At 43.8% G+C, this 27,149-nt stretch overlaps 1 protein-coding gene across 2 annotated transcripts in view; it reads right to left on the bottom strand.

Moving 5' to 3' along the window:
• The window catches only part of PLEKHM2 (pleckstrin homology and RUN domain containing M2), a 61,251-nt gene that overhangs the window by 15,751 nt on the left and 18,351 nt on the right, over positions 1 to 27,149 (bottom strand). The window contains exons 2-8 of one of the 2 annotated variants that reach the window (XM_072608965.1): positions 12,314 to 12,420; positions 10,526 to 10,635; positions 9,758 to 9,857; positions 6,946 to 7,033; positions 5,415 to 5,601; positions 3,997 to 4,056; positions 22 to 250 (exon numbers count right to left, since the gene is read on the bottom strand). In XM_072608965.1, coding sequence (XP_072465066.1) covers positions 22 to 250; positions 3,997 to 4,056; positions 5,415 to 5,601; positions 6,946 to 7,033; positions 9,758 to 9,857; positions 10,526 to 10,635; positions 12,314 to 12,420 — 881 coding nt within the window. The remainder of the gene's footprint in view (positions 1 to 21; positions 251 to 3,996; positions 4,057 to 5,414; positions 5,602 to 6,945; positions 7,034 to 9,757; positions 9,858 to 10,525; positions 10,636 to 12,313; positions 12,421 to 27,149) is intronic. The other variant, XM_072608966.1, reaches the window with a different exon arrangement.

Genomic DNA, 27,149 nt, shown 5'->3' with positions numbered 1-27,149 from the left:
GGGGCCCCTTTCCCTGCTGACCTGATCACCTCCAGCTCTGTGCTAGTCTCTTGCAGGTCCAGGGCCCTGGTCTCCCCTTTCTCCTGAGAGGTGGTATGCACAGGAGTGGTATCAGAGGAGGACACCCCCTCTGCCCGGTCCTCATTGAAGGGATTGTAGCGTGGCGTGGGGCTCTTCGTGGAGGCCTTGCCACTGGTCAAGTCCGAGGCAGTTGAGCGGGGGCAGCTGACGGTGTCCGTGAGGTCTCCATCTGGGGCGGAGAAGAGAGCGGAGAGAGCCGCCCATCAGACACAGCCGCCCACTGCCGCTGAGCACCTGGGGTGCTCCTGACCTCAGGAAAGGAGGTCGGTGAGCCTCTTCCCAGAGGATCTATCATAAGCAGGAGATGGACCTGAGGTTCTAAGGGCAACTTGGAAGGACCCATAACATGGCCTGAGATCTCTACAGCCACTAAAGAAGGCTTGCCCAAGATCATATAGGAGACAGAGCTGGGAAGTTTCCTTCCAGCCTGACTAAGCTGCCTTGAGAGATGCAGGGCTGAGATGCTTAACTCACTTCTTTCTCCTCCAGACTACCCTTTGCCACCAAGAAGGCAGGGTTTGCATGACTTAGTGTCCATTCAGAGGGCTACTGTTGTTAGCAGCCACTTTGGCCCAACTCTCATGAACAAGAATAGCCCGGGTTGCTACAGAGGGGTCCTGGGGGAGGCAGCTGAAATGGTATGCGGAGGAAAGGGGAGGTACATGGGGCAGGGAGACAAGACACAGAGAGGGGGAGGAACAGCGAGGGGGAGTGGGCAAGCAGGATGAAGAACAAATATGGGGGGATAGGAAAATAAGGAAGGGTAGAGGACAAGGTACAAAGAGAGGCAGAATTGGGGATAGAAGGATGAGACACAGAATTGGGGGGGAAAGGAAAATGAGTAACAAAATGGGAGACAGGCCAAATGAGAGGCAGGAAAGATGAGAGGGAGGGGTGGAAAGGATGAAGGGCAGGATGAGCCAAGAGGGGAGGGGGGCTGGGAGGACCAGGGACAGGGAGGGTAAGGATAAAAGAGAATGAAGTATATACGAGAGAAGCACCCAAGGCTGCCTCCAGACCCCAGGCTCCTCATCTCACTAACTTATTCCTGATCATCAAAGAGATGTACATCAAAGAGATCCCCTGGACTTGAACATTAATCTTTTCCTGCTATTCCGTGACCATATTCCACCTTCAACAAAGAGGCCAGGCCAGGGAGATGCCACTTCAGAAAGGAGGTGATTTAATCCCCATTGTGCCCTCAGTACTTGGGGGGTGAGTTGAGGGGGGGATGGGGTAAAGAACCATCCAGAAAAGCATATAAACACAGAGCATTCACCAGACGATGTTGGAAAGAGACAAGAATCCAGCTGGCAGAGCAGCCCGGGCAAGGGTTAATGGGGTGAGGGACACAGGACATCACGCTACATTTTCCAGTTCATGCACATCGCCCTGCCCATTATCGGCCCTGAGTAAATGCGGCCTCAGCCCCTTTTCCCCCAGGCCCATCTGGAAGGGCCCATCTCACTATCAACATCTTAGCAGGTCCGGGCAGCTGCCTGCTGAAGACAGCAGATTTTCTTTCAACATTAGGGGAAGAGAAAGGGCTAAGTGCTAGTCCCCAGCTGCCTGGAGCAATGAATGACCTTCACCTTGCAGCTTCAGTTAGATGAGGGCTAGAGACACAGGGGCTTAAGTACCATTAAGACCAGACTCTTAAAGACAGGGAGGAATCTTAAGAGATCAATTTAGCCCAACTAACTAATTTTATAGATGAAGAAATGAAAGGCTGGGAGATTTAGCTGAGATCATAAAGGTAAAAACTTGGTATAGACTTGAACACAAGTCCTCTTTCCCCTCTACCTCAGGGTCTCTACAACCCATTTTTTCTCTCCTGAATACATATCATTTCCCTCAATATAACCCATGTTCACTCATCCCCCAAGAAGATAATTACCAGTAGGGTGACCACTGAACATCCTGGGTGCTAATGTTGGCCAGAGGAAGAATGCTGGGTCTCAGAAACCTACCAGCTCTGCAAGCCAGGGACGACTGAAAGGGTGGCCAGCCAAATCACTGATACCACAAGCACAGGGACTAAAGCTGCCCTTATAAAGAGAAACCCAGGAAACTGAAAATGCTCATCATCCAGCTGAGGTCCCAAAGCTAACCCTCTGCCATCCAATAGTCTTAATAATTAGCAAAGAAAACCCCTAGGATTTCTCTTGGGAATTCTTTTGTCACTTAAGAAATCTGAGGATCTAAGTGGGAGGAGCTTCTAACCCTAGGGGCCCAGACTTCTAAGGAACAGTCAATGCCACGAGGTACTGCAGAGCTCTGGGGTACTGCAGAGCAAGGCCAAGCCCCATTCACCGAATGACTTCAATAGGCAAGAGGGAGTTTGATTTGAAGTTGTGGTTAGTTGTTAGATTGATGAGAAAAAAACAAATAAAAAACCAATGCACATTGTGTGTGCCTGGAGAAGAGCTGCTCAAGGACATTAAAGCTACTATGATGGAATTCTGGATTTCAAAAGCCAATTTTAACAAAAACATGGGTCTAGGGAATGTCATTAATGAATGTTTCCTTTGTAAGAGACCATCTAGTTTGACCAGTACTGTATTACTTCTCCTCATTAGAGCTTAGATATTTCCAACTTGAGTTATGTAGGAGGAACGTATGAGACCTATCATCTGGTAAACTGTGGTCTTAGTGGTAGGTAAGGGTTATAGATTTATAGCCTTCACTATGAAAGAAAACTCAGTGATAATCGTGAGCCTGGTCTACATGGTAGCTGAAAGCTTCACAAATTCATGGACTTTTTGAGCTAAACATGATTTTAGAGATTATCTAGTCCAGTCCCCACATTTTACAACAGAGACAATTGAGACCAGGGTGGGAGGGGGGAACAGTGAAGGAATGGAGAATCACTTGTCAAAGGGCACTTAGCTAGTCGATAGTTGGGCTAAGAAGCAAATCCAGGTCCTCTGACCTCAAGTCCAATGTTCTCCCCACCAGCTTCTATACAGGATAAGGCAGTCAGTATACCTCTTTACTGTGAAGCTAGGTTATGGCTAATTTCTATTTTGAACTTTAACCTCAAGAAAGTTGAATCTTGAGATTAAGTGCACTTTGTAGAGGAAGGTCTATGACCAAGGAGGAAGTATTAGGTATCTTGAAAGGTAATAAAGCTAATAAGATCTTTTGCTCTTAGAAATCACAGAAAACTGGTACACAATCCTATTCCCAAAGTGTGACCCCTGGGATTAGTACTGCATTTAATGCTGTATTAGGTGCCAAATAGCTAATGTGGGAACAAGAGATTACTAGTCCATAGGCAGACAGATTTCCTGAACCAGTTTTAGAGGAGGCCCCAAGCTGGTTTTCCATTTGTAAAAGTCCTCAGTGCTTCCCCCAAGGGGTTCCAATGACCCTAAGGCAATCATTCAGTTAGATTTCACCTGCTCCTATGATCATAAGTAACAGCAGGCCTTTAGCCACCCAGAGGAAAGCCACTCATTCTGAGAATGAGCTTTTGGATCATTTGACTTGAATAATCTTTCAGGTGATGCCTCTAAAAGGATTGCACTATGGAATCCTAAATTGTAGGTGACTGAATAGGAGAGGTGCTTCCCATCACACATGAGCCAGGGAAGTAAATTAAATTAAACTTGGGGGAAATGGGCAACCTGGCCCTTGAAATACATTCACTGAACAATTCCCAGTAGACATTCCTGTAAAGGTAGACAAAATGCCAACAAGACTACCAACGGGTCTCTAACTCTGCCTGGAAAGATAGAAGGCACAGTTAGGCCAAAAGACTAAAGTTCTCCTACAGAATTCCATCGGGATCAGAAGGCCAATTTTTGGTTTGTTATCATCACTGTTAATGAACTGATTTCAGAACATGCAGCAAGCTTGGCATTGAATAGGTGCAAACCACAAAAACAGGCTAGCAGAGGGCTATATCCCCACCTTCCCAGTCTGTGCTGGGTACAGACGGTACTGCTGGAAACACATCTCCAAAATCATAATCTATAAAAATGAGGGACAAAACTGAAGATTAGAAATACAGGCCATTGGAAACAGGAAGGGGAGGAGCAGGTCAAAGGGGAGGGAAACATGGGGAGAAAACATGAGAGAGAAAAAAAATTTAACTTTCTACATTTCATCTTGAAATTTAAGAACAATTTGCTGGCAACCCCAGCATGATGACAGGTTAGCTGAACCCAGGAACCAGTATAATCAGCCTGGGAAACATTAGAAAAACCTAAAGGGTTTAAAAAAATCAAACACGGACACACACACACATTCACACAAACAAAATATAAAATTAACATAAATATATGAAAACAAAATAAAAATGAATACTACTTAGCAGAAAATGAGCTTGTATTATACTTGGGTCCATAACTTACAGGATCATAAATTTAGAGCTGGGAGGAACCTTAAAGATTAATGAATACAATCCCTTCTTTTTGCAGACTGGGAAACTGAAACCCCCAAGAAGTGCCCAAGGTCACTTGCCCAGGTAGTAAGGGGATAGAGCCAGGATTCAAATCCAGGTCCTCGGATTATAAATAACAACAGCGCTCTTCCTCCATTTTTTGCCTTTTCTCAAGGCCCCCTACCACAAAGGGAGTGATCCTGGTGCCTTCTGCAGATTACTCTTTGGAGTCACTTTTAAGATCCATCCCTCTGTCTCCTTTCTGGCAAATTATTTCCCCCATGGCCCACTGACTCAACCTAAGAAGACTCAACTAGTTCCTTGTGGCTCACACAGCTAGCAGAGAGAGGAGGCTTCCATGCTATAGCTAGGACTGTCCTCAGGGACTAAATTCATTCTGAACCCTTCCCTCTGGACCTGGAGTTGGAAGAGGTTACCAGGGAAGGCTAGGTTCCTTAGAATGAAGCTGGGCTGACAATTTTCACAGATGGATAGATTTTTCTGAAGCCCCTAACCTCCCTGGCTTAGTCCCACCCAATCTTCCAGGAAAGGGTTTGATCACTTCCCAGCCAAGGTAAGACAATTTTCCTGGGACAAGGCGGGATCATCCCTATGATGTAAATCCACCAGGCAAGATTCCCAGCGACTCAGGCCCCTGGGGGTCCCTCTTAACCACAGTCAGCCTCACAGACCTATAGGGAGGAACTTCTCCCCTCCAGATATACTCAATAATCCTCCCAAATCTCCCAAATCAGAACCTGTTCCTTTGGCCTCTAAGTGAGAGAACAGTGTCCATCACACTCTTTGCTCTAACTGAAGCTGATGCAGACTGACAAGTTTTCAACCAGGCCACCACAGTGAGCCAAGAAAGATGCCCCCAAGCCCATGCTGTTTCCGGAGGAGTCCAGTTTTTTGCCTCCTTCCCATGGCCGACCGTGTCACTGACCCTCACTAGATGGTGCGATGGCGCTGTCATCCCATTCCAGGTTAGTGGAGGTGACTGAGTTGAAGGAGTTGAGAGATAGGCTGTCCGAGCCATGGACTGAACTAGGCAGACGGTCTTCAAAGTCCAACAGATACTGAGGTTTATAGTAATCTGGCATGTAGGGAGCCAGATCTAAATATGGAGCATCCTAAGGACAAAGCAAGATGTAGGAGGGCGTTAGGCTTGGAGCTGGTTGGAGTGTCTGGTCCTGTCCAGGAAGCTGGGGACAGACAGGGCTGGAAGATGCTGACCTACTCCACCCTTCAACCTACCTGATGCTCCTCTCCTGGTCTAGCTCTGTTTCTTCCTTGGGAAAACCTATTAATCAGTAAACATTTATTAAGAGCCTACTATGTGCCAGACATTGTGCTCACCAATGAATGCGCCCATGGTAGGGATTCTGACACCATCTGCTAGGGTGAGCCAAGCTCATCAGAACCAAACATTCTATAAATCACCTCATGGGACTCTACACAGACTTAGTGTTACTGTCATCTTAAAAGAATCCTGACCTAACAGAACATGGCGTTATTAAACACCTAGTGGGGGCCAAGGCACTATCCTGGGTGCCAGGACCACCAGGCACTGTCTTCTAAGAGCTTCCAACTTGTAAAGAGGATCCAACTTGTAAAACAGTTAAGGGTATAGACACACTAATCTGAGGGGAAGAGAGAGAGTACCAACAACCGGGGGGATACGAAAGGACTTCCTAAAGGAGGCAGCCCAGGGTCTAACAGATAGTGGGGCAGGAGGGGCCGCCTACAATAAAGGCCGACACTGGGAGATGAGAGGCTGAATTCAGGCGGTCAGCAAACAGGCCAGCCTGATGGACTTCAGAGAACATGAAAGGGACCATGCAGCCAGCCAGGAAAGGTAGAGTGAGGCCAGCTGGTGAAGGGCTTTCAGTGACAAGTGGGCGAGTTGGTCCTTCACCCAAGAGGCATATTCCAGCCCAGGATGCCCCTTGCCTCTCCTTCTTGCCTAATAATAGCTAATGATAATTGCCAAAATTTCCGAAGTATTTTACATATATCATCTCACTGAATCTCCACAACAGTCTGGTGAGGTATGTGCTGTTCTTATGCTTATTTTGGAGATAAAAATCATAATAGTCTATGTAGGCCTTTAAGGGTCTGCAAAGCACTTTCCACAGGTTATCTCATTTAATCCTCATAGTAGTTCCAGTAGGGTCAGTGATATTATTATCCATATTTTGTAGAGGAGGAAACTGAGGCATGGAGAGTTTAAAACTTAACCCAGGATTACGCAGCCACTTTGTGTCAGAGACAGGGCTTGAACCCAGGTCTCTCTGACTCTGTTGCCAAGTCTGTCCGACCTTCTGACCCTGGTACCCTCCCATCATAGTCTAAACAAGCTCTCCATGGTGGGGGATTGGGGAGTAGGGGGAACATAAAAGCCAACTTGCCTCTGCCAGCCCCTCCCATTTTAATTTCTTTACCGTACATGCCCATGACCCGGGATATGTCCTCACCAGATCCAAGTCAAATCGGATGAACTCCAGCCCAGATACCAGGGTGAGAAAGAGTGTCAGATGGTCATGGCTGCAGACCAGAGCATTCCTGAAACACAGGTAGGCAGGTGGGCTAGGTGCCTCATGGCAGAGGCAACTAGCCTGGTCTAAGCCTGTGACCCTAAGGGGAACACCTTACCCCACCCAGCCAGCCATAGCCAATTGTGGGATTGCTTCTGTCTTCTTCCTCCCAGTGGGACTGGGAGTCCAAGGGGGATATAGCTCAAAATTCACCAAGACCTTGAATTCTAATGCTGCCCACATTCCCCCAACTCTCCAAATCTGGTGAAGAATATACGGAAATAATGTGAAAGAAACTACATGGAAAAACTTCAGAACTCTGATCCATACACTGTCTGAACATGAACAGATCAAATGGCAAAGTATGCTTGCCGCCTCTCATCAACAAAGTGGTGGGAGGCTGCAGGGGCGGAGCAAGGCATACACTGCCAGATGTGGCCAGTGAGTTGATTGTTTTTGCTTAAATACACTTCATTATAAGAGAGAGTTCTGTTGTGGCTGGTAGGAGGTGGGGGATGGGAGATTATGGGGAGAGATATACAAGAAAAGACTCATAGACCTAGAGCTAAAAACAGACTTTAGAGGTCGAGTCCAACCCTCTTTATTTTAAAAATGAGGCCCAGGAAAGTTAAGTGACTTCCCGGGAGGTTACACAGATTGTGTCTGAAAGAAAGGGACAAACACAAGAGATGTGGGAGTCAAATCTACAGCATTCAGAAAACTGACTGGCTGAGGGGTAAGGAAAAGGGAAGAGGCAAAGAGGATTCTGGTGCTGCAGATCTGGGTGATCGGGAAAATGGGGGTGCCCTCAACAGAGACAGGGAGGTTTTTCTTTTCTTTTTGGAGGCAATTGGGGTTAAGTGACTTGCTTAGGGTCACACAGCTAGTAAGTGTCTGAGGGTGGATTTGAACTCAGGTCCTCCAGACTTCAGGGCAAAACAGAGAAGTTTGGAAAGGGGTGAGGTTGGGAGGAAGACAAAGGACTCCAGGCAAGCCCAGGAGAACTAAATCACTCAAGAGAAATGCAACCAGGTTGCCTAGGCCTTTGGGTTAAGTCAACAAGCATTTATTAAGTGCCTACTATGTACCAAACATCATGAGAAGTTCTAGGGAATATTCAGAGAGGCAAAAAACCAGTCTCTGATCTCAAGGAATCCACAGTCTAATGGGAGAGATAACTTGCAAACCACTATGTACAGATAAGGTTATAGATAGGACAGAATAGAGGTAATCCAGGAGAGAAGGTCCTAGCATTAAGAGGGATTGGAAATGGATCCCTGCAGAAGGTGGGATTTTAGTGGGGACTTGAAGAAGTCCAGGAAGTAGAGTTGAAGAGGGAGAGAATTCCAGGCATGGGGCACAGCAGAGAAAATACTTGGTGTCAGGAGATGGATGTGTCTTATGTGAGAAACAGCAGAATCACTGGATCACAGAGTATGTCAATAGGTGTAAGGTGTAAGAAGATCAGAAAGGTAAAAGGGGGCTGGGATTTGAAGGACTTTAAAAGGCAAAGAGTGGATTTTGTATTTGATCCTGGAGGCAATAGGGTGCTACTATTGCAATAGTCTAGTTGCAAGGTGATGAAGGTTTGCACCAGATTGAGGGAGTAGTGTCAGAGGAGAGAAAGGGGTATATTCAAGAGATTCTCCAGAGGTGAAATAGACAAAAGAGGCTGAAGAGGTGAAATAGAGATCCTGGGAGATGAAATAGACAAGTGATGTTAGGAGGTGAAATAGACAAGAGATGCTGGGAGATGAAATAGACAAGAGATGCTGGGTGTGTGTGTGTGTGTGTGTGTGTGTGTGTGTGTGTGTGTGTGTGTGTGTGTGTGTGTGTGTGTGTGTGTGTGTGTGTGTGTGAAATAGACAAGAGAGGCTGGGAGATGAAATAGAGGAGAGACTGCAGAGGTGAAATAGACAAGAGATGCTGGGAGGTGATATAGACAAGAGATGCTGAAGTGGGGGGGGTGTGAAATAGACAAGAGAGGCTGGGAAGTGATATAGACAAGAGAGACTAAAGAGATTAAATAGACAAGAGATGCTGGGAGGTAAAATAGACAAGAGATGCTGGGGGGGGCAGTATGTGTGTGTGAAATAGATAAGAGAGGTTGGAAGATTAAATAGATAAGAGAGCCTGAAGAGGTGAAATAGACAAGAGATGTTGGGAGGTGAAATAGACAAGAGATGGGGGGAGGGGGGAGGTTGTGAAATAGATAAAGAGAGGGTAGGAGATGAAATAAATAGACAAGAGAGGCTGAAGAGGTGAAATAGACAAGAGAGACTGTAGAGGTGAAATGTCAAGGGATGCTGCAGAGGTGAAAGTGGATAAGTCTTAGCAACAGATTAGATATGGAAGGTGACAGGGAGGAATCCAGGATGCCTCCTAGGTTGTGTGCCTGAGGGATAGGTGGAATGGATGTTTGGAAGGGGGGAGAGTTTTGCGGGAAAGATAATGAGTTCTGTTTTGGACATGTTAAGTTTAAAATATCTACAGGAGAGAAGGCACATAGGAGAGATGTGATAAAGCTAGAAAGCCCAGAAGCATCCCTAGCAAGGGAGAGCCAAGAGTGCTCAATGCTTGCCAATGTTGTTTCTTCTCTGGTGCCTGATTCCAGGCTCTGACCTGGGGAACCAACAGAGGGGGTTTTGTCTTGTGACAGGGGGGTGTGGGCACTTAAGGGATCTCAGGGGGCTTGCCACCTCAGAGGTATGATATGTGTGAAGGCGTGCCACAGAGACCCACAGGTACTCACTTGACATAGTATTTGTGCAGCAGACTCAGGTTCTCCTGGAACAGCCGCAGGTAGCTCTCCAAGGAGTTTTCGTTGAGGGCCAGGTAGAGCCAGGCCCGGCCTGCAACAAGGGACAGACATGACCTCCAGTTCTGAGTGGGGAGGGAGGAAAGGGGCTGAGGGGGAGCAGGGAGAGGGCATCAGGATCACAAATTTAGAGTTGGAAGGACCCAAGAGGTCATCTCATCCAGCTCCCTCATTTTACAGACAAAGCCTAAGGTCCAGAGAGATGGATGGTTTGCCTAATGCCACACAGGTAGAGTAGCAGAGTATACCAGTATAGCAGTAGAGGTGAGTTCTGAAGCCAGTTCTTTCCAGATTTCAAACACACTAGCATCCACTACTACTGGTCAGTAGACTGAGGAGTAAGTGGGACTGCCCAGCTCAGAAGGATTAGGAGCTGAAAATGGCTCTCAAAACTAGTATCTTTCCAGCTTAGGAAGAGAAATCTTATCTTAACTTGGGGTGTGATCATAGATTTAGAGCTGGAAAGGACCTTAGAAGCCACTGAGTCCCCAACATCTTCATTTGACAGATAAGGAAACTGAGGCAGCTTGGAAGGTAATATTAATGCAGTTTTGTTTAGCACCTCACTTGTCCTACCAACCTTCCACAAGGACTCACATGGGGAGGAGAACGGGGGCTCTTTCCAAAGAGAAGGGGTAAGCCTGGAACAAATGCCCAACACAGTCTGTCTCCCAGCCCACCCACCCCCCAAGCTGTACTCACTGCGCCCCAGCTTGGTGGTCACATGCTGTAACACCTCAATCTGTTGGATGGCCTCCTTTCGGGTGAAGTGTACCACCAGGACCCAGTAGCCAGAGGAGAGATCTTGCAACCTGAGAGAGAGCCATGGGACAGACATTGGTGGTGGACCAAATCAGCCACTGGCTAGCTACAGTGACCACCAGACCCATCAGGCCCAGACTCACAGTAGAGAGTTTAAGGGATACTGAGGTGCTCTGGCCAAAATCAATTTTTGCATGGAATGAGATGTTATTGTGCCTTGAAAAATGATGAATAGAAGGAACCCAAAGAAGCAGGGGAAGACTTATATGAACTGATGAAGTCAAGTAGAACCAGGGAAACTACACACCATGATTACAACAACAGAAATAGAAAGAACAATGATGACAACAGCAACAAAAATTGAAAGAGAATGCTATGAAATTGTAATTACAATTATAATTCAGTCTTGACTTTGAAGAAGAGGAAAAACAGTATTTCCCTCCCTTTATTGCAGAGGTGGGGGCACTATGGACATGGAATATTGTATATATCACCAGATGCCATTGATGTGTTGGTTAGTTTTGCCAGTTTTTATTCTTCACTACCAGGGATGACTTTCTGTGGAGGGAGAGGGGACAGAAAGATATATTTGGAAACGAAGGCCATGTAAAAACAAAAGATATCAATTAAAAAATTTTAAAAGCAAACATCAAGTCCAACATTTTAAAAAAAATTACACCTTGCAGAGAGACACCATGGATGTCAAAATATTTGTACCAGAACTTTTTTTTTTTTTGGTGGTAGCAAAAGGGTGGAAACAAAGTGGGTGCCCAACATTTAGGCAGTAGAAGAAGAAACCATGGTATGTGAATGTCATGGAATATTTTACTGAATTGTAAGAAACAAGGAAGATGAGGAGAGGGACATGAAAGGCCTGGTTGATCAACTTGTAAGACATAAAACAGGGTAAAATAATGAGACCCAGAAGAACAACATATAAATTGGCAACATCCACAAAGACAATGCTGAGAGGCAGCTGAACTCAGATTAACTGAGATGACCCATACTACTCGCGGAGGATGGATGATGAAGGGGGACCACAGAAACAGAATACTACATATACTGCCAGATGCAAACATTTTGTCGGTCAGTTTTGCTTAGGTGTTTTTATTTGTGAAAAGGGAGGGGGATGAGAGGGTGGGAATATAAAAAAATGACAGAGGTATTAAAAAACACATGCATGAACACACAAAAGTATCATACGCTCACCAAATCAAGAGTTGGAAGACACCACAGAGGTTGTCTAGAACAATCACTCATGTTACAGATGAAAAAATTGAGTGACTTCCCCAAGGTCATACAAGTACTAAAGGGCAGAGCTGGGATTTAAACCTAGGTCCTTTAACTCAGTAACATTTACTTCCTTCCTTTCTTGCTTTTCTACATAAATTTTCATTGCTATGTTTTATTTTTACTCAATAAAAATGTTAGTGAAACAAATCAATTCTTGCCCAACAGAGGCCAGAGAGAATGCTCCCAAATGCCTTCATGCCATCTTAGATACCCATACCTCCACCAGTCCTTTAGCTCTGCCCTCAAAGGCATTTCACAGAGATAAGTGCAGGAAAGCAAAAGGGTTTACATAGTCCTTCACATCCCTTCCTATGGGGAGAGAAATGCCTGGCAGACACAGCTAAGGAGTTATTTCTGGAGGCTGCACCCCCCTTCTCCCCCACCTAGCCTGTCCCTTCATGCTTCATAGTCTGACCCAAATCCCATTTTCCTTACCCATAAAGCAGAGCATGGTCCAAATGCTCACAGAGACGCTGCAGGACCTTATCATGATTTCGGATGGCTGGGGTCTCATCTTCACAGGCAGCAAAATAACTCTGCAACTAGAGGATCGAAAAAACAAATCAAAACAAAAACGAAAGCTTAGAATGAGCTATGGATACAGAGACTCTGTTTCTGAGGCATCTCAGGAGCTGAAAGAATTTTCAGAGATCATCTTGTCTCCTGAATGGGAATCTCCACTAAGATATCAATCATTTTACCAAAAGGCTTTGATTAAGCACAGTGCTAGGGTCTGAGATTATACCCAAATACAAATGAGACAATCCCTGACCTCAGATAGCTTAAATTCTACATCTCTAGCAACTGTTTATTCAACCCTACTTGAAGAACCCCAGGTAGGGGGAACCCACCACCCTTCTGGAGGCAGACCTGAATTTCTGAACAGTTCTAAAATGTTAGGAAGTTTTTTCCTTACATCAAAGCTCCATCTATATCTTTCATCCATCTTCATTGCACCCTCCGAGGCTAAGTGGAACTAAGTTAATACGTCTTCCATATGAAGCCTTTTGAATGTTGGGAGAAAGCTGCCAGATCCCCATTAAACCTTTTCTTCTCCAGGTGAGACACCCCTAGATTTAAGAAGCTATATTCTGGCACCACATTTAGCCATCCCTTTTCTACAGCAAAGTCTTTTTAGTCATTGTCAAGTCACCCAACATTCTGAGGTTTCCTAAGAGACTGATTCAGCCAGGTCTCAATTGTCCCTTGTGGTAGGAAAAATGAAACCCACAGGTACAATCAAAGGACAAATTCCATTCAGTCCCATTTAAAATACTACAGATGGCCAGGCATGGTGGTACATGGCTGTAATTCCTACTACTTGGGGGGAGGCCAAGGCTGGTAGATCACTTGAGGTCTGGAGTTCTGAGCTGTAACAGGGCTAAAGTCATTTAGGTGCCCACATCAATATGCTGAGCCTCCACGAGCAGAGGTCCACCAGGCTGCCTAAGAAGGGACAAACCAGAGGAAGCAACAAGCGAGCAGGTTAAAACTTCCGTACCAATCAGCATTGACATAGGGCCTGGCCCAGGTTAAGACAGGGAGACCCAGGCTCAAATAAATAAAATATTTAAAATAAAGTAACAACTAATAATATTAAATATAAATAAATATTAAAATAATAATAAATGAAATTGAATGTTTAAAAATGCTATAGAGTCCAGAGGACCTATGATGAAGCATTCTGATTGACAAAGGTATGGAATGAGACATATTTTTGACTATTGTCTTACTTGACTTATGTTTATTTATTACAAGGGTAGGTTATTTTTCAGGGGAGAGAAAATAAGAGATAAGAGGTAAATAATAGGCATAGGGCTTGAACCTGTGATTTCTTGAGATATGGGAACTGCTGGATGAGGAAATATCTTCTCTCAATACAGACTTGCCTAGGGCAGTGCTTCTCCAACTTTTTGTCTTAGGACCACTATACTCTTAAACACTGAGGGTCTCCCCAAAGAGATGTTATTTGTGTACTATATCTATTAATGTTTACCAAATCATAAATTAAAACATACTGCTAGTATTATAAAAATAATTTTGACTTCATGGACCCTCTGCAAGTCTCAGGGACCTTAAGGGACCTAGACCATACTTTGAGAATCGCTGATCTAGGTACTGAAAGTCAAGGGACTTGCCCTGGAATACAAAGTTACATGTCACAGTTACATGTCAGAGATGAGGGCTCCAAGGCCAACTTTCTACTTACTACTCCATACAACCACTTGTGGGGCCACTAGGAGGCATCATAGTGTACTTCTGGAGTCAGAAAGACCTGAGCTCAAATGTGACCTCAGACACTAGCTGTGTGAGACCCTGGACAAGTCATTTAACCCTCTTTGCCTCAGTTTCCTCATCTGTAAAATGAGCTGGAGAAGGAAATGACAAACCACTCCAGGATCTTTGCCAAGAAAACTCCAAATGGAGTCATGGAGAGTTGGACATGACATGAACTCAATAAAAACACACGAAATGATAGGGATGAAAGAAGAAAAAGAAGAGAGATACAGGAGGAGAAAGAGGAGAAAAAATAAAAGGAGAAGGAGGAAGAACAGGAGGACAAGAAACGAAAGACTGTCAGTAAATTATTTTAAAAAAAACAGAAGAAAACAGAAGTTCAGAGGGGCTCAGGGCAAAGCAGGACAGCTTTGGAACTGAAGGTGCTGACTTTATTACATGCTTTTAAAGACCTACTGAGATTGAATGCTCATTCATACTATCTTCACTTTTTTTGGTTTTCTTTTCTCATGGTTTTTCCTTTTTGTTCTGATTCTTCTTTCACAACACAACTAATGTGGAAATGTTTAACATGATGGTACATATAGCATCTATATCAGATTGCTTCCTGTCTTGGGGAGAGGGGAAGAAACATTTAGAACTTAAAATTTCACAAAAAATGACAGGTGAAAACTATTTTTTACATGTAATTGGAAAAAATAAATTACCAATACTATTTTAAAATGTAAGTGATACATAACAGAGATTCATCATTTCATCATCAATCCTCTTTTTCTCTTCTTTGCATATGAAAATGTCAAATTCAGAATTTAAAAAAAAATTTTAATTACTATAGAAATTGGAATTGTGTTTATTCCAACTTTGTGTCAGTTGCTTATCTGAGATTTATAAGTTCCTAATGGGCAGGGTCTATCAGCTTTATCTGCTCTACATGTCCCCATGCCCTGACAGAAACCCAAGTGCTCTGAAGGACAGTGATGACTGTGAAGTGAAAGGCCTGGATTCCAAATCCTTGCCTTTTATAGGTAACTGGGGTAGGAGAAAGGCTGCTGTTTCTCTACAGAGTTAATGGAAGATGTTCCATGAGTTGTCTCTTTCCAATAGCTGACAACTTGAGAGACCATGGTGTCCATTTGAGGGAAAGGTCAGATCCAGGCAGGAATCTGGGTATTAGGTTCTCGAACCTGCTCATCAAGGTGGGGGGTGGAGGGAGAGGGCTGGTGTTGTCACAGGAAATGCTGACTCAGAGGATTTTAGATCTGGATGAACCAGACCATTGGGTGGAAACCCTGTAAGGCTGATGAAAGCACTCTGAACAAAGCACAATTCCAATCTATTGGGGTGGAGTTCTCCCATACAGTCCCATACAGTCAGTAAAGCAGATATGAGGACAGAGATTCCCCAAAGATTTCCCAGAGTAAAGAAGTACCCCATCTCTACCCCCATCACCCCATAGGTTTCTCCTACCCTTCCTAGCTACATCTGAGGTGACAGAAGACTAAGGGACAGACCAGGAGGAATTCCAGTCAATTGGTCACTCGAGTCCAGCAAAGGCCTTCTTCTGTCTCCTCGAGGCCACTGCCAGTGGTAGTCAAAATAAATCCACTGCCCCACCAAACACAGGCTTCTGGAATGGGGCCAGTCGTTCAACCCTTAAAAAAACTGTAGCTTCACTTCCTCATGGCCCCAGCAAGGTCCATCCTCTCTGTCAACTTGAGATGGAACTGTTAGCCCTGTCTAGGGCTGCCCAGAGCCCGGGAAGTTCCAATTCAAACCGAGGGGTCAGCCAGATCCCAGCACCAAGAAAGTAAGAGTGAAAGAACCTGTGGGAACCACTGAGCATCTCCCCTTTCAGTCTTTACTCAAAGTGGTCAGGCTCTGGACTGTCAGAGACACAGTAAGTTTGCTACAAGGATTTTTCACTTCTGTGTTGGATCAGGGTAGAGGTGGCCAGAGGTCCTTGAATCTGCCAAATGAAATCGGAGGGCTATCCAAAAGTCACACCATGTAAAAGAAAGTCATGTGGTTTGGACTAAAAATCTTCAGACTATGAGGCAGCAAAGCATTGTGCCGAGAACACCGGGAGAGGGAATCAGAAGACTTGGGTTCAAATCCTCTCTCTGCCACTACTGCCCATGTGACCTGGGCTAAGTCACAAACTCCGAGTCTTAGTTTTCTCCTCTGTAAAATGGGGACAATAGCACCTACCCTGTAGCACTGTTGCCAAGACCAAATGAGATAATATTTGTAAAGTGATTAAGCACAGTTCTGGGCACATGTAGGTACTTAATAAATGCTTATTTCTTTCCCTTCCCCCTCACTTAAACCATGATCTTCAGTTATCTCAGGGTAGTGAAGCAGCCTGGGGGGAGTGGATGGAGCTCTAGGTTAGGAGTCAAAGTCTTGGGTTCTGACTGCTTCTGACACTGAGTGACCACAGGCAAATCACTGAACCTTTCCATGCCTCTTGCCATTCCCTAGGACCTAATTACCACTACTTATCTTGCTAAATTACAGAAGGATTCTGCTCTAATTGATCTATGATGTCATCAATCCATGGTGCCTCTCCAGTGATGGAGAATGCAATCTATCCATGTTGACTCCTTCGGTACAACCAGCATCCACATTCTATCAAAATTTTGACATGGGGGGAAGGAGGGCCATTGTACCCAGTATGCTAGAGGCCTCTTTCACTTTCTCCTGAATTACTAAGCTGAGGCTGTCCATCTATCATCTCTCACTGGCCAACGACTTTTCTTTCCATCATATGATGACAAGACAAAGGATGTCCCATGACATCCTTTCCTACTGTCCTCATTAGCTCTAGATTTTGTGAAATGTTGATCGTTACTTCTTCAGAGGCAGCGGCGTTCCAGGTCTCACTGACATACAACAAGAACCATAAAATGTTTGCAGATGACCGTTGGGAATATTTTGTACAGATGAAAGAGTAAGACTACATGATGGGAGTTATTGATCTTTTCTTGGTCACATTTTTTTTAATTTCATCAATAAACATGGAAATAAGGATTTCCTTATAAGGAAATAAGAATTTCCCCACCTTTGGTATCTTCCTCTCCTTTAGATACTGTGGAAACTGGTACTTCAGCACCATCTAGCATGGATCATCTGTATATAATTGGTTGAATTCAGTTGCTTTTCCCACCTAGAGCGCCATAAATACCTTAGGGGCTGTAATGTCCTAAGGGTGTTGCTGTGGTGGGTCCACTATCCTTGATGAAGAAAATGGTTTGTTGGAACAATTTTCTTTCCCATTTTTCATCTGTTTATAATCATCTTTACATTTTCATTCTTGAATGCCCTCAGGAGAATTTTATGTAGTCAGATATCTTGCCAAGCTTTCTTTAAGACTAATTTTATCTGCCACTATTGCTGCCTTAATTTCAGTTGTGTCTGATTCTCATGACCCCATTTGGGGTTTTCTTGGCAGAGATACTGGAATGGTTTGCCATTTCCTTCTCCAGTTCATTTTACAGATGAGGAAATTGAGGCAAACAGGGTTAAGTAACTTGCCCAGGGTCAGATAGTAAGTGTCTGAGGCTGGACTTGAACTCATAAGTATGAGTCTTCCTGGTGCTCTATGTATTATGGCGTCACTCAGCTGTCTATCCTCCAATGCTTATCTTTTTTTATGTGCTCATAATTGCCCATTGTCCTTTCTAAGATTCAATTGAACCTGTCTTTGCCCTTGGCAGTGATCTCTCTCCATCTGGAAAATAAGCCAAATGTCTGCCAAGTAAAGGCTAAGGGCACTCTCTGGGTTCTTCTACTCATTAATTTGCTTTAACTTCTAGATGAAATTACTTGCATTAGGGCTTGATGTCATTTCTGTAGTCGTTTCTTGTTTTTGATTTTCGATAGCTTCTTTCATGGTTAAACTCTGGGTGAAATTTTCTTATCTCTGCCATATCATTTTCTCACTAATATTCTTTCTTTTTATAAACTCTGATCTTAGCTCTGATAAGTCAATAGTCTAGACTGCATAGAGGCACCTGACTTGGATAATACCCATGTCATTTCCCATCTATTAAAATGCTGCCAATTTCATTCTTTGGGATGTCATTCGGTGCTGAGGCCATATTTGAACTCAGGGCTTCCTGACTCCAGGTCCAGGACTCTATTTAATATGCAATACTTAATATGCAAAATAAATAAACTGGGGAGAGGGGGAGGCACTACTGGGGAGGATGAGGAAAGTCTTAATGTACGGTGCCTACCGACCCTTTTATTTTTGAAGTACTCTTGATAGAGAGGCACGTTTTATCCTCCTGAAACATCCTTTCCTATATATTTTCCTCATCCTCATCTTTTTCCAAACTTTGCATTGACATCACCAGAATATATGTTGGTTTCATTTAATCAAATTCATCTTCAACAGCTGGGGTTGGTATATAAGCTATAATTATTTTCATGATGGCCTTTAGGCAAATAATTATTTTTAGTGATATTACTGATGATTAAATATTCCATGAAATATTATTTTTTGTAGCTTTTGGATATATGTTAAAATTGATTCTGCTAATTGCTTCCTTTGCCTTTAGGAGAAGTATCTGGAAGACATTTTTCCATTGACTTGCACGTAGCTTCTTTCTTTTGGTTTCATTTAGAGCCCGATGTCAAAATGACATTCATTTGATATTCAATTCATCTCCCCCAGCAGTCTGTCCGCTGCATCACTGGACACAGATTTCCTATTCAGAAGACCAACAATGGCCTAAAAAGTGTGTGATTCTTAGCACCCTGTCTCCCTGTTCTGATATCCTGACACCATCACTACTGTGAATACTGAAGGACATTGTGTACTTTTCCTCACTTCATGGGTTGCCATGGCCAAAACCATTTCTTTCATCACCAGGTAGTCAGCACACTGGTGATATGACTCTCTGTGAATGCTGGGCTGGCCCTCAGGAAGCAGGCCAGGTCTGTTCTGGAGGCCAATGTATCATAAGATCATCACTCCAGAACCGGGAGGGATCTTGACAGTCATTGAGTCCAAACTCTTCATTTTATAGAAGAGAAACCTGAAGCCCAGAAACGGGGAGGGGATTCGGTCAGATCTGACCATGTCACTCTCTTACTCAATAAACTGCAACAATTCACTATTATTTCTGCTGTCTTACAGTAGCATTAGACTCTTCGCCACCCTGTTTGGGTTTTTCTTGGCAAAGATATTGGAGGGGTTTTGTCATTTTAGCTCATTTTACAGATGAGAAAACTAAGGCCAACAGGGTGAAGTGACTTGCCCAAGGTCACACAGCTAGTGTCTGAGGAGGGATTTTAACTCAGGTCCTTCTGATTCAGAGCTGGCACTCTACCCACTCTGTCAGGTAACTGCCCATTATGATCTCTAGGACCACCCAATATAAATTCCTGACTCTTGACTATCTGGTTCTTCTCTACCATGACATGGATACCTTGGAAATTCACTCCACCTCTGACCTTCTCACATTGGAAGTACCCTCCATCCCTTCAACCTCTCCCTCTGATTGTTTCTTCTTTCACCCTCCCTTTAAAGAAGGACCTTTTGTTTTTTATACTAGTTAATTCTCATTAAATCGAATCCCCTCTCATAACAAAAAAAAAACAAAACAAAACCCAAACAAAATAAAACAACAAAATAAAAGTTAAGCAAACCAGATGCCCTGAGCACACATGCCCCATGCACCAGTCAGTGCCTATCATCCCTTGTCACTTGCATGTGCTTTAGAATACTGGCCCTCAAGTCAGAGGACCTGAGTTCAAATCCTGTATCTGAAGCTCTCTATCTGATTTGTCCGAGGCAAATCACTTCCCCTCTATGGGTCTCAGTTTTCCCACCTGTAAAGTAAAAGGTTTGAAGGAGATGGCTCCTGAGGTCCCTTGTGGTATGTCTGAGAGGGGCATGGTGACTGATCCGAGTTTAGCTCCATCCATTTCAACGTTTTCATTCATATCACTGTTGGCACATGTGCTTGCCCTCCAATGGAAAATACAAAATCTTTATTCTTGACATGGAACGGTGTTGTTGTTCAATAAGGTTCCCCCAGGTAGCCAGTGCCTTTCTTCTGAGATTACCTTCTCACTAATTGGTATAAATCTTGTATGTATCTTGTTATTTACATGTGGACTCCCCCATGAATTAGAACACGAGATCCTTGAAGGCAGAGACTTCTTAGAATCCCTTGCTCAGGTTGCCCTTACTCCACACCTTCCCTGATTTTCTACCTCCCTTCTACTCCCCATTAAAGAATTAATTATTATCTAATTAATAAAATACTTCATTTAATTATTAAATTAAATCCTTTTCCCTCCTTAAATTATTATTGGCTATTTTCTTTTGTGCTCATGAATGTGGACTTATTATGTTCCTGCAGTAATTTTCATCCACGTCCAACTCTTCATGACTCCAACTTGACAAAGATACTGGAATAGTTTGCCATTTCTTCTCCAGCTCATTTTACAGATGAGGAAACTGGGGCAAATACCCCGGGTCACACAGCTAGTAAGTGAGGCTGAATTTGAACTCAGGTCTTCCTGGCTTTATGCTCAACCCTCCATCCACTGCACCACCTAGCAGCCCCTGGGTTAATAATACTATCTGTGAAAATGTGCATTCCTTGAGGATGGGATTGCTAAACCACAATAAAGGATGTGTGAAAGTTCATGGTCAATAAGACCCACTCCAGGTTCAGAGAAGGGCACATGTGGTCCCAATTTAGAAAAAAAGGAGAACGAAATCTACAACCTATCAGCCAGTGATGTGGATCCCTGGCAAAATTTTAGAATGTATTATTAAAGAGATGGCGGGTGAACCACTTGAAAAGAACACAGTGATCCCAGAGAGTCAGTCGGACCTCTGTAAGAACAGGCTGCCCCAGACTGACTACTTCTTTGTCTGCCAGAGTAGTTCCACTGGTAGCTGGAGATCACCTGGCTATTTAGCAGAGCTTCTGACAAAGTCTCTGGTGCTGCTTCTGCAGAAATGATGAAGAGATGTGGGTCAGATCGCCAGAGAAGTCGATGGATTTGGAAACCAGCTCAGAAAGCTTATGAGCCTGCAATTTAGAGGGCTGGGGCTATTGGCTTTTTTTTTTTTTAACTTTGTAGCCCCAACCCCTTAAAACAGTGGGCACTTAATAAATGCTTGTTGAGTAGCAACGAATGTAGGGAGAATAGGAGACGACAGATGGACGATCCAAAGATTGCACTGGAAGCTCCAAAATATTAAAAGAACCAGACACTGGAGACTGATGGAAGGGCAAGGATAAGAATCTCAAAGGATAAAAAGGTCCAGATGGGCCGCAATCTACACCAATGAAGGCAGTGGTCACCAAGAGATCATCACAATCCTCTGAAGCAATGAGGCCTTACCTTCAAGGCATAACCACAAACTCTATCCAGTTTTTCTATTAACTGCTCTTCCTTTATGTTGGCTCTTTTAGGCAACAATATGGCATGGTGAAAAGAGTGCTGGGTTCATATTTCACCCTTCATACTAGCTGAGTGATCCTATGCATTTTCCTAGCCTTACTCACTTTAGACACATGAAGGGATGATGAGAGGTGGGGATGGCCTAGGGAGTCGGGACGACCTGGCTTCACATCCTATGAAACAAACAGGCTGTTTGACCCTGGGCAAACTGGTTAACTTGGGCAGAGTGGAGGTAGGTGTGGAGTGTGGGTGAAGATCTGCTTTAGTGGAGGGAGTTTCCATACCAGGAATTCCTTACATCAATGACAGGTCTGTTATTTTTTTTAATGGACATAATAATAATATCTATACTACCGCCCCCCAGGGTTTGCTTTTCTTCCCCAGTCAGTTAGCAAGTATTTACTGAGCATCTACTATATTCCAGGGACAACGCTGAGGACACAGAATAAACGATCCCCAATCTTAAGCAGCTTCCTTGCTAACCTGTTGTGGGGAACAAATGAGATTATTTATGTATGCAAAATGCTTCAGCACCAACATCGCAGACTCTCAGAGTCCAAAGGGGCTTCAGGGACCAGCTAGACACTAGCAGCATGGTGTAGGGGAAAGAGTATTGGACATGGAGTCAAGAGGTCCTGGGTTCCAATTCTGCCTCAGACCCTCACGAGCTGTGTGACCATGGGCGAGGTCATTTCATTGTTCTGTCACTATTTCCTACACCTATAAAAGGTGGAGTTGGGATGAATTGATCCCTTTATATCTACAATCCTAGAAACCTGCTATGTACTGGTCATTTAAGAAAAGATGGTAATCCGCATTGAAAGAGGAAATTCCTTCCTGGGAGCTCCCTACAGCTGGGAAATTAGAATTAAAAAAAAAAAAATCCCAAATGTGTAAAGAGGGTGGCTGTGAAAATTTTAAGACTTATGGAAGTGATTGTTGAAAACTGAAAACAAATAAATTAATTAAATTTTTAAAAAAGTAAGTATGTCTGAAAGAAAAAAAATTAAACAAAAAGAAAAGACAATAGGGAGGGGACACAAAAGTCCATATGATGCTATTAATATTGTTCTGTTAAAATACATTTTGCCTATATTTATTCATATTAATAATTTATAAATTGTCATTTTATTATGAATTTTTAAATTTTATTCATTTGTATATTTTTGTTGGTGGTTCTTACACTTGTAATAAAAAGTTCCTCTATTTGTGAAAAAGAAAAAAAAGAAAAACAAAAGAAGGTGACCATATTTTAATACTTGACCTGGGCCAGTCACCCAACCTCTCTACAGGCCTCAGTTTCCTCATCTATAAAAGGAGGGGTGAGACTCCATTGCCTCGGAGGCATCTCCCAGCTCTAAATTTATGATTTTATGATGCACAGTAGAATACAGACAGAATTCCCTCTAAAAGTTGGTTGTTATTATAACTGATATTTGGATAACATTAATTGGACAATATAATCAATATTATTAACATGAATGTTAGTTTTGTACTGAGACATGGTGGATATACTGTAAGCCAGAAAGATGTGAGTTCAAGTCCGACTGATGACACTAGCTGTGTGACCCTGGGCAAGTCACAATCTCTCAATTCTGCTCTAAGCCTCTAAGTTGAAGAAGAGTTGCAATCTTCATTGGTAGGAGGACTTTCCCATCCAGGAGTTCCCTGTACCAATGAAATCACAGGTCTGGATCACCCCCAAAAAACAAATCCAAAATCATCCCTGGAACTTGCTCAGACCCGAGTGCTGGGGAAAGCCCTGGATGCCCTGCCCCCATGCCCTGGCATCTCCTTTCCCATAGAGCCCTGGCCAGGGCAGTCAGCTGACAGCTCTGCCTCCCGAGGCTGCCAGGGGAAACACGTGCTTGACCTGACTCAGAGTATTGTAATCTGGGCCGGTCCCACTCTCAATGAGAGACTTCCCAGCAGCCCCTGGTTTGGGCCTTGTGACCTCCCCTCTCTCCTCTCACACCCACTTCCCCTGTGGGGCCCAGACTAAGAACTTCTGTGGCCATGGGGTTTCCATAAGAGCATCTGTGGAGTATCAGAATTGCTCCTTGGAAATAACACAGCTAACAATGCCACCTTTGCTACCTGGCCCCTGCCCACAGCTGTGGGGCAATCAGCACCAGGGAGGGGCTGGGGGACCGTGTGGACCAAGAGAGGAAACACCTCGCTTTCACTTCGGGAGCAGAAGCACAGGCTGCTGACTTGGGGGGCCAGTCCCCTCCTTCTCTCTGGGCTCAAAGGAACAAAGGATCCTAGATGATTCCTCCAAGGGACCCCAGAGGCTATTAATTGCAACCTGCTCGTTTACAGATGAGAAAACTGAAGCTCAAAGAAAGTAACTTGGGTTCATAGATTTAGAATTGGGGGGATCTTAAAGTTTATTTGGTCCAGTGCTCTCATTTCACAGATGTGGAAGTTGAGACACAGAGAAGGGATGTAATTTGCTCAAGGTCACACAGATGGTAAATTCTGTGCCAGGAGGAAGCCTACCAACCTCACAGGTAGCTGGGCATGTACCCAGGTGTAGAAAAAGTGCTTTGAGTTCCTTAGGCAATATGGGGATGGACCCCTCTGACTCAGGGATTCCACCCCTGAAAGGGAAAAAAGTTCTCTTTGTATTCATAGGAGCAATTTTTGTTAGAACAGGTGTGTGTGTGTGTTCGTCCTTTGTTGCTGAAGAAGACCATGCCATCAGAGAAATGAGGAGATGACTTGCACTTGACTTTGTTTTGAGTGAGGGAGGGCTGTGCAGGTCACCAGCCTCACTTCTCCTCCAGAGCCATCTGAATCCAGTGACTAGATATTCATCAGGATGACTGGAGATGACCCAGGATGAGGCAACTGAGGTTAAGTGACTTGCCCAAGGTCACACAGCTAGTGAGTGTCAAGTGTCTGAGGTGACATTTGAACTCAGGTCCTCCTGACTCCTGCACTGGTGCTCTATCCACTGCACCACCCAGTTGCTGTTACAACAGAACTACTGGAAACAATGTGGATGGTCTATTGATTAATAGCTAGAAGGAAACACAGCAGGTGAATATTGTTATAATTCAGTTATTTTGGTCATGTCCGACTCTCTGTGACCCCATTTGGAGTTTTCTTGGCAGAGATACTGGAGTGGTTTGTCATTTCCTTCTCCAGCTCATTTTACAGATGAAGAAACTGAGGCAAACACCCAGGGTCACACAGCTAGTAAGTGCCTGAGGACAGATTTGAACTCATGAAGATAAATCTTCCTGATTCCAAGTCCACCACTCTATCACTTAGCTGCCCATACTAGGCTGAATAACAACCCTGGGAAAATTGCTTAACTTCTCATTGCTTTTATGAATTGCAAAACAACTGCAGGTCTACGTTGGCAGTTTCCTCACCCAGTCTCCTTGCACCAGTGAAATCACTGGATCATAGATTCAGAACTGGGAAGGACCTTAGAGGTACTGGGTTCAACCCCTTTATTTTACACATGAGAAAATGGAAGGTCAGAGATGAGATGATTTATCCAAGATCACATGGCTAGAAAGAGAGAGGATTCGAAGCTAAGTTTTCTGATTCTAAGTCCAGTGCTCTATCCACTGGACAACCCTACCTTTGTCACAGGTCCCTCAAAGAGAAGATAAAACAAAACTATGAGGAATTCAGAGGAACATGAGAAGCCTCTTATGAACCAGGAGAAGAATATATGCAATGTCTATTATCATAAGAGCAAAAACAACCCAACTGTATTTTGATTAAAGCCCTATCTAGGACGTGGAGAACAAATAAAGAAAAATCTTCCTCTTCTCTGTCAAGAAGTGGGGGACCACAGGTGCAAAAGAGCGCATTCAGCATCAGACACTAAACCCACTTGTTTTGCTCAACTGTTTCTTGGTTACAAGGGAAAGCCCAGAGAGATTGGAGGTATTTTGGGAAATGTCTCTGGTATCTAAAAAAATAAAATGAAACTTTAAAAATATATACGAGAAATATGGGTGATTAAAATTGGTTTAAGCCATCTCCCACCCCAGGGTCCATTCTTCCTTAGCAATAGAGAGCTCCAAGGAGCAGCTGCTACTCCAGGGATCTCCTCCAGGACAGCTCTCCTCTGGTACCCAGGGAGAGAGTTGCCAGGCAACAGTAGTCTCCCTGATGGTTTCATCAGGACCAAATGCATCCAACTTGCTGATCAATCAGGTCTCATCTGCCCTATGGCTAGGAGGTGGTAATCCCAAACCAGGTTAAGCCTTGGTTGGGAGGCATGGGGATGTGACCTTGTATCCTATTAATGTCTAAAGATTATGTAACATATGGAAGATGTTTAAGGAAATTCAACTCCACAAATCACTAAAAAAAAATCAAAACTGAACACTGTGTAATTATATGACCAAACTTGGCCCCAAAGAAAAGAAAGGAGAATCTGATGCCTTCCTTTTTTATAGAGGTGGGGAACTATGGATGCAGAACATTACATACACTTTTGGATTTGGTTGATGTTTTGTTTGGGTTTACTCAACTGCTTTTTTTTTCTCTTCTTTTTTTTAATCTTTGTTTAAAAGAATGCCTTTCTGGAAGAGGAAGGGGAAATGAAAGGCGATGTAAAAACAAAAGACATTGAGCAATTTTTTTTTTTTTAATAAAAGAAAACCCTTCCAGGGCATCCTTCTTGGGGAGTATTTCAGCCAAGGGATGAGACCCATGGAAAATATTGGGAGCCCCATTCTGAATGGGCTTTATGAGTCTGAGTCATGGCTTAACCACTGATTTGTTTCTAAAATCCCATGACCATGTCGACACATAGTTTGCAAAAGAAGGAATGAAACTATCATGAATGACTGCTTCAAATCACAAAAGAAATGAAAATTAAAACAAGCTAGAGAGTCTTTCCCCTCACCTAACCCCCAGAAAACAGGTATAATAAAAACTGGATATAATATTCTGTGAAGGGAATGGTAATAATGTTAATAAAAATAGTTAGCAATTATGTAGCACTTTAAGGTTTGCTACAAAACTTTACAAAAATTATCTCATCTGATCCTCACAACAGCCCTCAGAGGCAGGTGCTATTATCATACCCATTTTACAGATGAGGAAACTGAGGCAGGCAGCAATTAAGTGATTTAAGACATCAATGAAAGGAAGAGACAAACACATAAATCCCATGACAGGTTGGGGCTGTTGGACTTCTAAAGTCCCTCTCAGCTCCACATTTATGATGGTGATGGGATGACTGTTGAATCTCAGTTTCTCTATCTGCGCAATGGACATCATGCTTCCTCCCCAGTTGGTGGCAAGCCTTTATCACTGCTTGTAGCTAGAGGCAGTTAGGTGGCAGCTTGTTAGGAGAGAGTGTGGAGGCAAGAAGACCTGAGTTTGAAACCTGCCTCAGCTACTAGATGCAGTCATTTAACTTCCCTTGGCCTCAGTGTCCTGTAAAATGAGGATATCTCTACCTCTCTCAGGGATGCTATGAGGATACGATGAGGTCACATATGTAAAGTGCTTTGCAAACCTTAAAACATTTATATGAATTCTAGCTAGAATTATGACTGCTATTATTACAGGAAATCTGGAGCTATGTGGAGGAAAAGCAGGAGACATATCCTGAAACTGGGAT

Source organism: Notamacropus eugenii, chromosome 5, assembly GCF_028372415.1.
Source record: "Notamacropus eugenii isolate mMacEug1 chromosome 5, mMacEug1.pri_v2, whole genome shotgun sequence".
Classification (NCBI taxonomy): Eukaryota; Metazoa; Chordata; class Mammalia; order Diprotodontia; family Macropodidae; genus Notamacropus; species Notamacropus eugenii.
This window is presented reverse-complemented; position numbering and strand designations above follow the sequence as displayed.